Here is a 13,423-nt window from a genome sequence, read left to right on the forward strand (position 1 = left end):
CTGCTCTGGGTCAAGGCTCCCAGGACAAGGGGAGCTCACCTAGGTCCCAGGTGGTTTGGCTGCTAGGGTGGGACCACAGGGACATGGGCTCTGAACCAGAACCGTCCTGGCCCTGAGCAGAGACCCGTCAGCCCAGTGACATGGACAGACACAAAGGCACACTAGCGATGCAGGATGGTGCGTGAGGACGTCTTCACTGAGAAGTAGAAGCGGGAAGGGGGTGAGACCTGCCCGGATGAGCTGGTGCCAGGCTGGTGGCTCTAGGGCAGAGAGGGGAGGTGTGCAGAGGGGACTGTGGGTGAAGAAGGTGCTGTTGGGCAGTGCCCAGGGAGACTTTGGCCTCTCCCACTGTGCTACGTTCCCACTGGCTGCTGGCATGTCCCCAGCCCCACTGAGAACCAGGGAGGAGGCTAGGAATTAAGCATGAGAGGAGAAATAAAGAGAGAGATCAAGATTTCTGATTGAAAATAAGGATATTTATTGAGGGTTCATGGGGTTTAGGGCAGGGGCTGGGATGAGCTGGGAGGGAGGGGACACCCCTCCCCTGGGCTCCTGCAGCTCCAGGCCCCCGAGGGTGGGGTGGGGGACGGGGCCTAAGCACACTCTGCAGGGGACACTGACTTCTCCACGGTGCTGCCTTCGTGCGTGACCTGGCAGCTGTACTTGTTGCGAGCTTTCCACTGGTCGGCCGACAGGCTCAGGTAGCTGCTGGCCGCGTACTTGTTGTTGCTCTGTTTCGAGGCCTGGGTGGTCTCCACGCCCTGGGTGACGGGGCTGCCGTCTGCCTTCCAGGCCACGGTGACGGCGCCCGGGTAGAAGTCGCTGATCAGACACACCAGTGTGGCCTTGTTGGCTTGGAGCTCCTCAGAGGAGGGTGGGAACAGACTGACCGAGGGGGCGGACTTGGGCCCACCTGTGGGGTGGGGGAGGGGCGGAAGTCAGACTCCTGTGTCCACCTGGGCAGCCCCTGACCTCAGGGTGTGAGGAGGGGCCTGTGGCCACCAAGCCCAGGTCAGGACACCTTGTGCAGGGGCTGTGGGTCCCAGGGTCTGTGACAGGAGGGTAGGTCATGGTCGTTGAGAAACCCCTTGTCTGTCCTGGGAGGCCCAGAGCCTGTCCCTGCCCATCCCCTGTCCTGAGCCCTCTCTGGGCCTTGACCTCCCTCACAGACAGCTGACCCTGTGTGGCCTCTGGCTCCTCCTGCCATCCTGACGGGCCCTTCAGGGGCTTGTCTGTCCCCTGAGCACATGAGGTGAGGGTTAGGCCCTCCTGTGGGGTCTGGGTAGGGGACAATTGTGCCCTGACTCTTCTCTCTGAGGGACTCTGGGCCTTTTCCCCTTCCAGCCTGTTGTGCCCAGATCTGTGTCCTGGGCCTTTCTCTGGGGTCAGAGCCCGGGTGCTGGGGAGGACAGAGGGAGCCTGTCTGCTGTCCCTGAGTGTCTCTCACTCCACTGACTTTGCTGGTGTCACTGTCACCCCCTCGGCACCTGGTGACAGCAGCAGAGGTTTCACGCTATGGACTCTCTCCTCTTTCTCTGGGACTGCGGAGCCGGAGGGCTTGTGTCCCCAGGAGCCCCAGGGACCGACCTTCCCTCATACCCTCCCCTGTGAGGACCTTCGCCTGACCCCCTGCACCCAGAGCCTCCTCTCCTGCGCCCTCCCGGAGCTTCCCTGAGTCCCAGGCCGGCTCAGAGCTCTGCCGTGGCCGCCCTGAGGCCCTGGCAGCCCCCACCTCTTATGTCTTTCCTGGCCTTGACCCTGAGTCCCACAGCCCAGGGGATCCGGCCCTGAGCCTCAGAACTGTGGTTCCCCGGCCTCAGCCCGGAGTGTTCTGGGTCCTTCTGAAGTCTCCCAGGTGGTCACTCTCTGCCTTTACCCTGTTCTCTCTTCCCCATGAGATGGGGCCCAAGTGACCCCATAGACAAAGCTGTTGTCACAGGGACCAGGATGGGGGAGGGCAGAACAGAACAAGTCCCTGGGACTCAACCTATTTTGACAGACAGACTAACAGACAGACAGGGCCACAGACAGAAAGAGACACAAGTCAGTCTGACCAGGTCACCAGTTCCAGCACCCTGGCTCTGGGGTCACAGGGGAAGGGGTGAGGCATGAAGGGGTCTGAGCAGGGAGGGGGATGTCCTCACCCCAGAGCTGGGTGCAGATAGTAAGCTTGACCCCAGGCTGAGACAAGATACAGAGAAAACAGCAAAAAGAGCATAAAAGTGCCTAAAACCTTGAGGAGAGCAGAGAGGGAGGGGAAAGAAGACACTCACCTAGGACGGTCACCTTGGTCCCACCGCCGAACACATAACACTGTGACACAGGCTCATACAAAAACCCCTCCCTGAGACCCCCCCAAGCCCCAGCCCCCAGCTGCAGCTGTGAGGGAGGAAGCTGGTCACTGGCCCAGGTGGCATGTGCTTAGCAGGGGACCACATGGCTTCCACCCTCAGCCCCACAGCTAACAGGACAGGTGACATTCTGTGACAGAATCAGAATCCATGGGACCAATATTCCCAAAGCAAGTTGGTGTCTTGGATTGGTTTGTCCCAAGGAGCATCTGACAGAAACAGGAATGAGTTCGTTATAGGGCATTTGTGTAGCTAAGGAGGGATTTGCAGTAAAAGGGACAGGTGGTCTCCCCTCGGCAGAATTGACACATCCCTGATCCCTCGGTGAGACCACTGAGTGACACTTGGTGTCCTGCTCCCCCCAGGGAAGGGCAGGCGTCCCTGGAGAGCAGTGTCCCGGGAACCTTCCCAGGACCCCAGCCCTGACTGCAGGGGTGTCAGCCCCTCCTTCCCTGGGTTGTCCTGGTTGTCATGGGCCTGGCCAGTGAGGCCTGGCTGGTCCCCGTGAGAAATGCCAGCCTCATCCTCCAGGCTGACCTGGGAGCATCCCGTGTGTCCCCTCAATCTGACTGATGGCAGGTGGGTCAGGTGAGTGGGGACAGTCGTTGCCTCATTCCAATGGGACACATGAGGGAGGGTCCTGACTATGGGTGTGAAATGACACTAAAGAGCAGTGTGATCAGTGGCTGATCCCAGGCTTGGCCCAGTAAAGGGAGATGAGGAGGTGGAATACGTTGTCACTCCAGAAAGCAAGAGCCATGGCAGTCCCCTGTGGTCAAGAAAGTGGACCCAGGTGCCACCCCAATATGCTCCATGTGGGCCGATGTCCATTATTTGTAGCCTCCTTGTCATCACCAATGTGGCCAGATGTCATCGTCATCATTAAAACGAAGGTAGTGGATTCCAACACATCTATTTCACACATTTATTTAACACATGTAGTTATGTAACTAGTCTCATTAATTCCAGCTGAGCAGTAGCGAACTTCTTGGGAAGGAGTTTTGCGAATGTCCAGCCTGAGCCCCGTGAGGTCTCTGGCTGCCAGAAGCACTTTGCAGGGAGAGCCGAAGCAGACAGGGGCGCTGGGCTCCAGCTCGGGGAGGCCGAGGCTGCGTCCCGACCGTGGGAATGTCGGGGAGCAGCTCAAAATAACAGTCACTCAGATGTGTTCCCTGAAGTGCCAAAGGCAGAGACCGGGTGGCTGAGGGCCACCGGGGCACCGAGGACCTACAGAGATGGCGGGAACCTCCACATCGCCTGCCGTCAGGGTTCCTGGGGCCAGTGTGTTGCTGACATTGGGCAGCAGGTGCACGTGTGGTGGGGGAGGCGGAGCCCCAGTGAGGGAGGGGGGCAGTGGGGCCGGGCGGGCCGGAGGGTGTGGGGGTGCTGGGTCCCCGTGGAACCTGACATTGACTCTGCTCTCAGCCCCACTACTGTGCCCCGACCCAGTGTGACTCGGTACCTGCTACTCCCCAGTTCCACTCCGACTGAGCCACTTAGGCAAGCAATGGGTGTCCACGCTATGGTGGGGTCGGTGCCTTTTCTCATTTGGCCAATGTCACCATGTCCTGCTCAGATGCAGGCTCAGTGTCCCCAGGCTCCATGCAGAAACCAACCATAAAGTGAGTCTTTGCGAGCCTGACTTTAGTGGTCCAGGTTCCCAGGACCGAGATTCCAGTTCCACGCTAGTGGTGACCTTGAGCCCGGCCATGGCCCCACACCAAGCGCACCCCACACAGACACCTCCCCCTCACATGCATCAAACTCACACCATGTTCCCCAAAGCGGATGCGTGGAACACTGGAATCCTTCAGAGTATAATGGGTCTTCTAAATGTGGGCAAGGGGATCCACACGATTTGGGAAAGCTGGGTTTCATCCTACAAAATGTTTCACTACAGCAGGACTTGTCAGTGCTTTCACTTAGATAATATGCATTGGGCATTTCTGCGCTATGCGCCTGTAGGTGTCATTTTCCAAGCCTTTTTATGAGGTCATGGTGACAGCTCAACTATGGGCCCCTGCTGAAAGATCCCCGTTATGCTATGGCTAATTTCAACTTCTGTTCCCGCTGAGACTGTGACCTTGACTTAGGTTCTCTTTGTGTATTTTGCCTGTCTCTAGATCAGTGATGAGCTCTTTGAACCCCTTCATTTCTTCTGCTTGTCCTGTCAGTTTCTGCCCCTTGTCCCTCTCACAGGGCCGTTCCCCTTCCCGATAGGTCAGGGACTGTGTCCCAGGGTCCTCTGTCCAGGAACAGCTTCCTGCTCTGGGTCAAGGCTCCCAGGACAAGGGGACCTCACCCGGGTCCCTGGTGGTTTGGCTGTTAGGGTGGGACCACAGGGACATGAGCTCTCACCCAGAACTGTCCTGGCCCTGAGCAGAGACCCCTCAGCCCAGTGACATGGACAGACAGAAAGGCCCACTAGCCATGCAGGATGGTGCGTGAGGATGTCTTCACTGAGAAGTAGAAGTGGGAAGGGGGTGAGACCTGCCGGGATGAGCTGGTGCCAGGCTGGTGGCTCTAGGGCAGAGAGGGGAGGTGTGCAGAGGGGACTGTGGGTGAGGAAGGTGCTACTGGGTAGTGCCCAGGGAGACTTTGGCCTCTCCCACTGGGCTACGTTCCCACTGGCTGCTGGCATGTCCCCAGCCCCACTGAGAACCCAGGAGGAGGCTACAAATTAAGCATGAGAAGAGAAATAAAGAGACAGATCAGGATTTCTGATTGAAAATAAGGATATTTATTGAGAGTTCATTGGGTTTAGGGCAGGGGCTGGGATGAGCTGGGAGGGAGGGGACACCCCTCCCCTGGGCTCCTGCAGCTCCAGGCCCCCGAGGGTGCGGTGGGGCCGGGGCCTAAGCACACTCTGCAGGGGACACTGACTTCTCCACGGTGCTGCCTTCGTGCGTGACCTGGCAGCTGTACTTGTTGCGAGCTTTCCACTGGTCGGCCGACAGGCTCAGGTAGCTGCTGGCCGCGTACTTGTTGTTGCTCTGTTTCGAGGCCTGGGTGGTCTCCACGCCCTGGGTGACGGGGCTGCCGTCTGCCTTCCAGGCCACGGTGACGGCGCCCGGGTAGAAGTCGCTGATCAGACACACCAGTGTGGCCTTGTTGGCTTGGAGCTCCTCAGAGGAGGGTGGGAACAGACTGACCGAGGGGGCGGACTTGGGCCCACCTGTGGGGTGGGGGAGGGGCGGAGGTCAGAGTCCCGTGTCCACCTGGGGAGCCTCTGACCTCAGGGTGTGAGGTGGGACCTGCGGCCACCAAGCCCAGGTCAGGGCACCTTGTGCAGGGGCTGTGGGTCCGAGGGTCTGTGACAGGAGGGTAGGTAATGGTCCTTGAGAAACCCCTTGTCTGTCCTGGGAAGCCCAGAGCCTGTCCCTGCCCATCCCCTGTCCTGAGCCCTCTCTGGGCCTTGGCCTCCCTCACAGACAGCTGACCCTGTGTGGCCTCTGGCTCCTCCTGCCACCCTGACGGGCCCTTCAGGGGCTTGTCTGTCCCCTGAGCACATGAGGTGAGGGCTAGGCCCTTCTGTGGGGTCTGGGTAGGGGACAATTGTGCCCTGACTCTTCTCTCTGAGGGACTCTGGGGCCTTTTCGCCTTCCAGCCTGTTGTGCCCAGATCTGTGTCCTGGGCCTTTCTCTGGGGTCAGAGCCCGAGTGCTGGGGAGGACAGAGGGAGCCTGTCTGCTGTCCCTGAGTGTCTGTCACTCCACTGACTTTGCTAGTGTCACTGTCACCCCTTGGGCACCTGGTGACAGCAGCCGAGCTTTCATGCTACGGACTCTGTCCTCTGTCTCTGGGACTAGTGGAGCCGGAGGGCTTGTGTCCCCAGGAGCCCCAGGGACCCACCTTCCCTCACGCCCTCCTCTGTGAGGACCTTCGCCTGAGCCCCCGCACCCAGAGCCTCCTCTCCTGCGCCCTCCCGGAGCTTCCCTGAGTCCCAGGCCGGCTCAGAGCTCTGCCGTGGCCGCCCTGAGGCCCTGGCAGCCCCCACCTCCTATGTCTTTCCTGGCCTTGACCCTGAGACCCACAGCCCAGGGAACCGGCCCTGAGCCTCAGAACTGTGGTTCCCCGGCCTCAGCCCTGAGGGTTCTGGATCCTTCTAAAGTCTCCCAGGTGGTCACCTCCTCCCTGTGTCCTGTTTCCTCTTCCCCATGAGATGGTTCCCAAGTGACCCCACAGACAAAGCAGGGCTGACAGGGGCCTGGTTTTGGGAGGACAGGACAGAACAAGTCCTAGGGAACCAACATTTCTTCAAAGAGACAGAAGGACAGCAGATAGGATAGACAGAGTCACAGACAGGCCCTCCGACACTGATTCAGACAGAATGTAGAGTCAGAGTGGGCTACCCCTCTAGTTCCCTGGTTCGGGGGCTAGAGGGCAAGGGTTGAGGCTTGCAGGAGTTTGAAGAGGGCAGGGAGGGATCCTCATTCCAGAGCTGGGTGCAGGGAGAAAGCTTGACCCCAGGCTGAGACAAGACACAGAGGAAACAGCAAAAAAAGCACAAAATTGCCTGAAACCCGGGGTAGAGCAGGGAAGGAGGGGGAAGAAGAGACTCACCTAGGACGGTCAGCTTGGTCCCTCCGCCGAACACAGCACACTGTGCCACAGGCTGGTACAAAAACCCCTTTCTGGGAGCCCCCCCAGCCCCCAGCTGCAGCTGTGAGGGAGGAAGCTGGGTCCCTGCCCCAGGTGGCATCTGCTAAGCAGGGGGACCACATGGCTCCCACACTCATCCCCACAGCTAAGAGGGCAGATGGCATCCCGTGACCAGCAGCAGAATCCCTGAAACTCAGACTCCCTAAGGACATCGGCACCTAGGATTGGATTTTCCCACAGACCGTCTGCCAGGAACAAGAGTGAGTTGATTGGAGGGCGTTTGTGTCACCAAGGAGACAATTCTTCTGGAAGGGGGTACGTTTCTTTGCTCAGCAGAGTTGACACAATTGATCCCTCGTTGATACCATGGGGTGATGCATGGAGGTGCCCCTCCCCTCAGGGAAGGGCAGATTTTTCTGGAGCGCAGTGTCCTTGGAACCTGCCTAGGATGCAGCCCTGAATCTGGGGGTGTCAGCCCTTCCCTCCCTTGGACGGTTTAGTTGTCACGGGCCAGGCCCGTAGGCACTGCCTGGTCCCTGTGGGAAATGCGAGCCTAATCACGCGGGGTGACCTTGGGAGCATCCCTTGTGGCGTACCCCAGGCCTGGGGCAAGAAGGGGACATCAGGAGTTGCAACATGCTGTCACCCCAGAGAGCAGACGTCTCGGAAGTCCCCTGGGATCATGAACATACACCCAGGTGCAGCATGGTGTGGCTCCAGGTGGGCACATGTCCAGTATTGACAGACCCCTTGTCATCAGCAATGTGGCCACACGTCACCATCAATCAAACGGAATGACAATGGACTCAAACACAAGCATTTCACACATTTGTTTCTTCTTTCTAGAGTTCTCCACCATCGTAAGCCTTGCTGTTCAGCCCGGGAGGCTGCAGGGCCCTGGCTCGTCTCCGCGCAAAGTGTCTCCTTCCAAGAGCATGAAACGCAGCCCTGGGTGGGTGACCTGCAGGGGCAGGGCCCTCCCGTCACGGTCACACTGCAGCTTGAAGGCTCGAGACTCCTTGGGAAGCAGTTTTGCGAATGTCCAGCCTGAATCCCATCAGCTTTCTGATTGCCAGAAGCACTTTGCAGGGAGAGCAGAAGCAGACAGGGGCGCTGGGTTCCCCCTCGGTGGGGCCGAGGCTGCGTCCCGACCCTGGGAACCTCCCGGGAGCAGCTCTCGGCTCCTGTGGCTCCTGCCTTGGCAGAAAACACTAGAGCAATCTGGAAGATTCTCCCAGGTTACCACAGGCCCAAAACACATACACCTGTGGCCGATTCAAACCTTGTTGACGCCTCGTATAACAAAGGCAAACCCACAAAATCACAACGGCCCCCCTGCACGACCAAGTAAATACACTATGGCATTCCCGAGGGATTTGATGAGACCTGGGTTACTTTTTGATTTTAAGGAATTACTGATAATTTCTGTATAGGTGTGCTAATATCATATTTAGTTTTAGGTCTGTATCTTTCTAGGACAGACAGGCAATATTTGCAGGGGAGAGATAAGATGCCTGGAATTAGCTTCTATAGGCTGAGTAGGGAGGTGATCTTCCTTCGGGGCTGGGTCAGCAGGAGACAGCATGTGCTTCTATTTCAGGGCTGGGTGATGGGAATGCGAAAGTCATTGTCATTCTGGTCTCTCCTCCGTTTTGGGTTCAAAGTTGTCTGGGATATAAACGTGTAAGATGGTACACGGAGGTCAGCCTTGGGGCAGCAGGTGGTGATGGGGTGGTCCCTGGCTTTGCCCCCGGCAGGGGTACTGCTGCTGTGGCATTGGGGTGTCTCAGGTTAATGCTCGGTGACACGGGCTCAGACAGGTGCGGTGGATTCCAGAACCCTTAAGCCTCCTTCTAGCTGAGAGCCTGGGATCGGGGCAGAGGTGGCTCCGAATGAGGACCAAGAGGTGCCCTTTCTCAGCCCTGCTGTTCCTCCAGAGCTCCGTGTCCTTGCAGATTCTGTTCCTGGCCTGTCTGTGCCACCCAGCAGCAGTGGAGGAGGTGGGTTTGAACGCCCTGCTGTGCAGGAGGTAGAGACACAGGGTCTTGGAAGCCCCTGGGGCACTGTGGACCCACAGAGACAGGCAGAACCTCCACATCCAGGAGGCCACGTCGCCTGCTGTCAGGGCCCTGGGGCGAGTGTGTCTCTGACATGAGGCAGCAGGTGCACGTGGGGAGGGGGAAGCTGAGCCCCAGTGAGGGAGGGAGGTTGTGGGGCCGGTGGGGGAAGGATCTGGGGGTGCTGAGTCAGCGTGGAAGCCTGACCCTGACTTAGCTGTCAGCCCCCACCTAGGGTCACCGTCAGCGTAGTGACCTAGTTCACTGTTCCAAATATTCCCTAATTCCACTCTGAGTGACCCTCCCGGACAAGCAGTCGGTGCCTTTTCTCATTTGCCCAGTGCTACCGTGTCGTCACCCTGATGTAGGCTCAGGGTCCCCAGGCTCCATCCACAAACCAAACATAAAGTAACTGCGGACGTGACTTTGCTGGTGCAGATTCCCCAGCATGGAGATTCCAGCTCCATGTCAGTGGTGACCTTGAGCTCAACCATGGCCCAGCGCTCATGGCACCCCACACAGACACCACCCCCTCATGTGCATCAACCTCACTCCGTGTTCCCAAACTGGAGCCATGGAGCACGGGATCTTTCAGAGTAGTATGGGTCTTCTATATGTGGGCAAGGGGATCCACATGATTTGGGGAAAGCTGGGTTTCGTCATGTGAAAGTATTTCACACAGCAGGACTTTTCAGTGCATTTACTTAGCTAGTATGCATTGCGAAAGCATGAGACACGCACCTGTACGTGTCATTTTCCAGACCCTCCTATGACCCCCTGCTGGCAGCACAACCATGGACCCCCCATGGTAAACACTCTCCCGAATGGTCCCGCTAGTGCAACAGAGAATTTCAACTTCTGTTCCTGCTGAGACTATTGTCTTGACTCAGGGTCTCTTTCCCTGTTGTGTCTGCCTCTAGCCCCCAACCATGCCCCTCAGAGCCCATTAATTTCTTCTGATTGTCCTGTCAGAAACTGCCGCTGTCCCTCTCATGGGGACCCTCTCTCTTCCCGATAGGTCAGGGACTGTGTCCCAGGGTCCTCTGTCCAGGAACAGCTTCCTGCTCTGGATCAAGGCTCCCAGGACACGGGGAGCTCACCCGGGTCCCTGGTGGTTTGGCTGTTAGGGTGGGACCACTGGGACATGAGCTCTCACCCAGAACTGTCCTGGCCCTGAGCAGAGACCTGTCAGCCCAGTGACATGGACAGACACAAAGGCACACTGGCGATGCAGGATGGTGCGTGAGGACGTCTTCACTGAGAAGTAGAAGCAGGAAGGGGATGAGACCTGCCCAGATGAGCTTGTGCCAGGCTGGTGGCTCTAGGGCAGAGAGGGGAGGTGTGCAGAGGGGACTGTGGGTGAGGAAGGTCCTGCTGGGCAGTGCCCAGGGAGACTTTGGCCTCTCCCACTGAGCTAAGTTCCCACTGGCTGCTGGCATGTCCCCAGCCCCACTGAGAACCTCGGGGGAGGCTAGAAATTAAGCATGAGAGGAGCAATAAAGAGATGGAGCAGGATTTCTGATTGAAAACGAGGATATTTATTGAGGGTTCATCGGGTTTAGGGCAGGGGCTGGGATGAGCTGGGAGGGAGGGAACACCCCTTCCCGGGGGCTCCTGTAGCTCCAGGTCCCCGAGGGTGGGGTGGGGGCCGGGGCCTAAGCACACTCTGCAGGGGACACTGACTTCTCCACGGTGCTGCCTTCGTGCGTGACCTGGCAGCTGTACTTGTTGCGAGCTTTCCACTGGTCGGCCGACAGGCTCAGGTAGCTGCTGGCCGCGTACTTGTTGTTGCTCTGTTTCGAGGCCTGGGTGGTCTCCACGCCCTGGGTGACGGGGCTGCCGTCTGCCTTCCAGGCCACGGTGACGGCGCCCGGGTAGAAGTCGCTGATCAGACACACCAGTGTGGCCTTGTTGGCTTGGAGCTCCTCAGAGGAGGGTGGGAACAGACTGACCGAGGGGGCGGACTTGGGCCCACCTGTGGGGTGGGGGAGGGGCGGAGGTCAGAGTCCTGCGTCCACCTGGGGAGCCCCTGACCTCAGGGTGTCAGGAGGGGCCTGTGGCCACCAATCCCAGGTCTGGGCACCATGTGCAGGGGCTGTGGGTCCGAGGGTCTGTGACAGGAGGGTAGGTCATGGTTGTTGAGAAACCCCTTGTCTGTCCTGGGAGGCCCAGAGTCTGTCCCTGCCCATCCCCTGTCCTGAGCCCTCTCTGGGCCTTGGCCTCCCTCACAGACAGCTGCCCCTGTGTGGCCTCTGGCTCCTCCTGCCATCCTGACGGGACCCTCAGGAGCTTGTCTGTCCCCTGAGCACATGAGGTGAGGGTTAGGCCCTCCTGTGGGGTCCGGGCAGGGCACAATTGTGCCCTGACTCTTCTCTCTGAGGGACTCTGGGGCCTTTTCCCCTTCCAGCCTGTTGTGTCCAGATCTGTGTCCTGGGCCTTTCTCTGGGGTCAGAGCCCGGGTGCTGGGGAGGACAGAGGGAGCCTGTCTGCTGTCCCTGAGTGTCCCTTACTCCACTGACTTTGCTGGTGTCACAGTCACCCCCTCGGCACCTGGAGACAGCAGCAGAGGTTTCACGCTTTGGACTCTGTCCTCTGTCTCTGGGACTGTGGAGCCGGGGGGCTTGTGTCCCCAGGAGCCCCAGGGACCCACCTTCCCTCACGCCCTCCCCTGTGAGGACCTTCGCCTGACCCCCCGCACCCAGAGCCTCCTGTCCTGCGCCCTCCCGGAGCTTCCCTGAGTCCCAGGCCGGCTCAGAGCTCTGCCGTGGCTGCCCTGAGGCCCTGGCAGCCCCCACCTCCTATGTCTTTCCTGGCCTTGACCCTGAGTCCCACAGCCCAGGGGACCTGGCCCTGAGCCTCAGAACTGTGGTTCCCCGGCCTCAGCCCTGTGGGTTCCGGATCCTTGTAAAGTCTCCCAAGAGGTCACTCTCTGCCTTTACCCTGTTCTCTCTTCCCCATGAGATGGTGCCCAAGTGACCCCATAGACAAAGCTGTTGTCACAGGGACCAAGATGGGGGAGGGCAGAACAGAACAAGTCCCTGGGACTCAACCTATTTTGACAGACAGACTAACAGACAGACAGGGCCACAGACAGAGAGAGACACAAGTCAGTCTGACCAGGTCAGCAGATCCAGCACCCTGGCTCTGGGGTCAGAGGGGAAGGGGTGAGGCATGAAGGGGTCTGAGCAGGGAGGGGGATGTCCTCACCCCAGAGCTGGGTGCAGATAGGAAGCTTGACCCCAGGCTGAGACAAGATAGAGAGAAAACAGCAAAAAGAGCATAAAAGTGCCTAAAACCTTGAGGAGAGCAGAGAGGGAGGGGAAAGAAGACACTCACCTAGGACGGTTACCTTGGTCCCACCGCCGAACACATAACACTGTGACACAGGCTCGTACAAAAACCCCTCCCTGAGACCCCCCAAGCCCCAGCCCCCAGCTGCAGCTGTGAGGGAGGAAGCTGGTCACTGGCCCAGGTGGCATGTGCTTAGCAGGGGACCACATGGCTTCCACCCTCAGCCCCACAGCTAACAGGACAGGTGACATTCTGTGACCAGAATCAGAATCCATGGGACCAATATTCCCAAAGCAAGTTGGTGTCTTGGATTGGTTTGTCCCAAGGACCATCTGACAGAAACAGGAATGAGTTCGTTATAGGGCATTTGTGTAGCTAAGGAGGGATTTGCAGTAAAAGGGACAGGTGGTCTCCCCTCGGCAGAATTGACACATCCCTGATCCCTCGGTGAGACCACTGGGTGACACTTGGTGTCCTGCTCCCCCCAGGGAAGGGCAGGCTTCCCTGGAGAGCAGTGTCCCGGGAACCTTCCCATGACCCCAGCCCTGACTGCAGGGGTGTCAGCCCCTCCTTCCCTGGGTTGTCCTGGTTGTCATGGGCCTGGCCAGTGAGGCCTGGCTGGTCCCCGTGGGCAATGCCAGCGTCAGCCTTCAGGCTGACCTGGGAGCATCCCGTGTGTCCCCTCAATCTGACTGATGGCAGGTGGGTCAGGTGAGTGGGGACAGTCGTTGCCTCATTCCAATGGGACACATGAGGGAGGGTCCTGACTGTGGGTGTGAAATGACACTAGAGAGCAGTGTGATCAGTGGCTGATCCCAGGCTTGGCCCAGTAAAGGGATATGAGGAGGTGGAATACGTTGTCACCCCAGAAAGCAAGAGCCATGGCAGTCCCCTGTGGTCAAGAAAGTGGACCCAGGTGCCACCCCAATATGCTCCATGTGGGCAGATGTCCATTATTTGTAGTCTCCTTGTCATCACCCATGTGGCCAGATGTCATCGTCATCATTAAAACGAAGGTAGTGGATTCCAACACATCTATTTCACACATTTATTTAACACATGTAGTTATGTAACTAGTGTAATTAATTCCAGCTGAGCAGTAGCGAACTTCTTGGGAAGGAGT

General features: G+C 58.5%; 3 gene segments (V, D, J or C); all 3 read right to left on the minus strand.

The window, feature by feature from the left end:
* Positions 1–461: 461 nt before the first annotated feature.
* On the minus strand, positions 462–4,062 carry LOC138401585 (immunoglobulin lambda constant 6-like). The segment is given in 4 exon segments: positions 462–913; positions 2,274–2,313; positions 3,583–3,784; positions 3,995–4,062. Coding segments are annotated over 4 exon segments (630 nt in total).
* Positions 4,063–5,075: 1,013 nt separating this feature from the next.
* LOC138401586 (immunoglobulin lambda constant 6-like) lies at positions 5,076–7,052 on the minus strand. The segment is given in 2 exon segments: positions 5,076–5,526; positions 6,914–7,052. Coding segments are annotated over 2 exon segments (459 nt in total).
* A 3,591-nt stretch (positions 7,053–10,643) lies between these two features.
* LOC138401587 (immunoglobulin lambda constant 6-like) lies at positions 10,644–12,970 on the minus strand. The segment is given in 3 exon segments: positions 10,644–10,984; positions 12,346–12,450; positions 12,961–12,970. Coding segments are annotated over 3 exon segments (435 nt in total).
* Positions 12,971–13,423: the final 453 nt, after the last annotated feature.

Source organism: Eulemur rufifrons, chromosome 21, assembly GCF_041146395.1.
Source record: "Eulemur rufifrons isolate Redbay chromosome 21, OSU_ERuf_1, whole genome shotgun sequence".
Classification (NCBI taxonomy): Eukaryota; Metazoa; Chordata; class Mammalia; order Primates; family Lemuridae; genus Eulemur; species Eulemur rufifrons.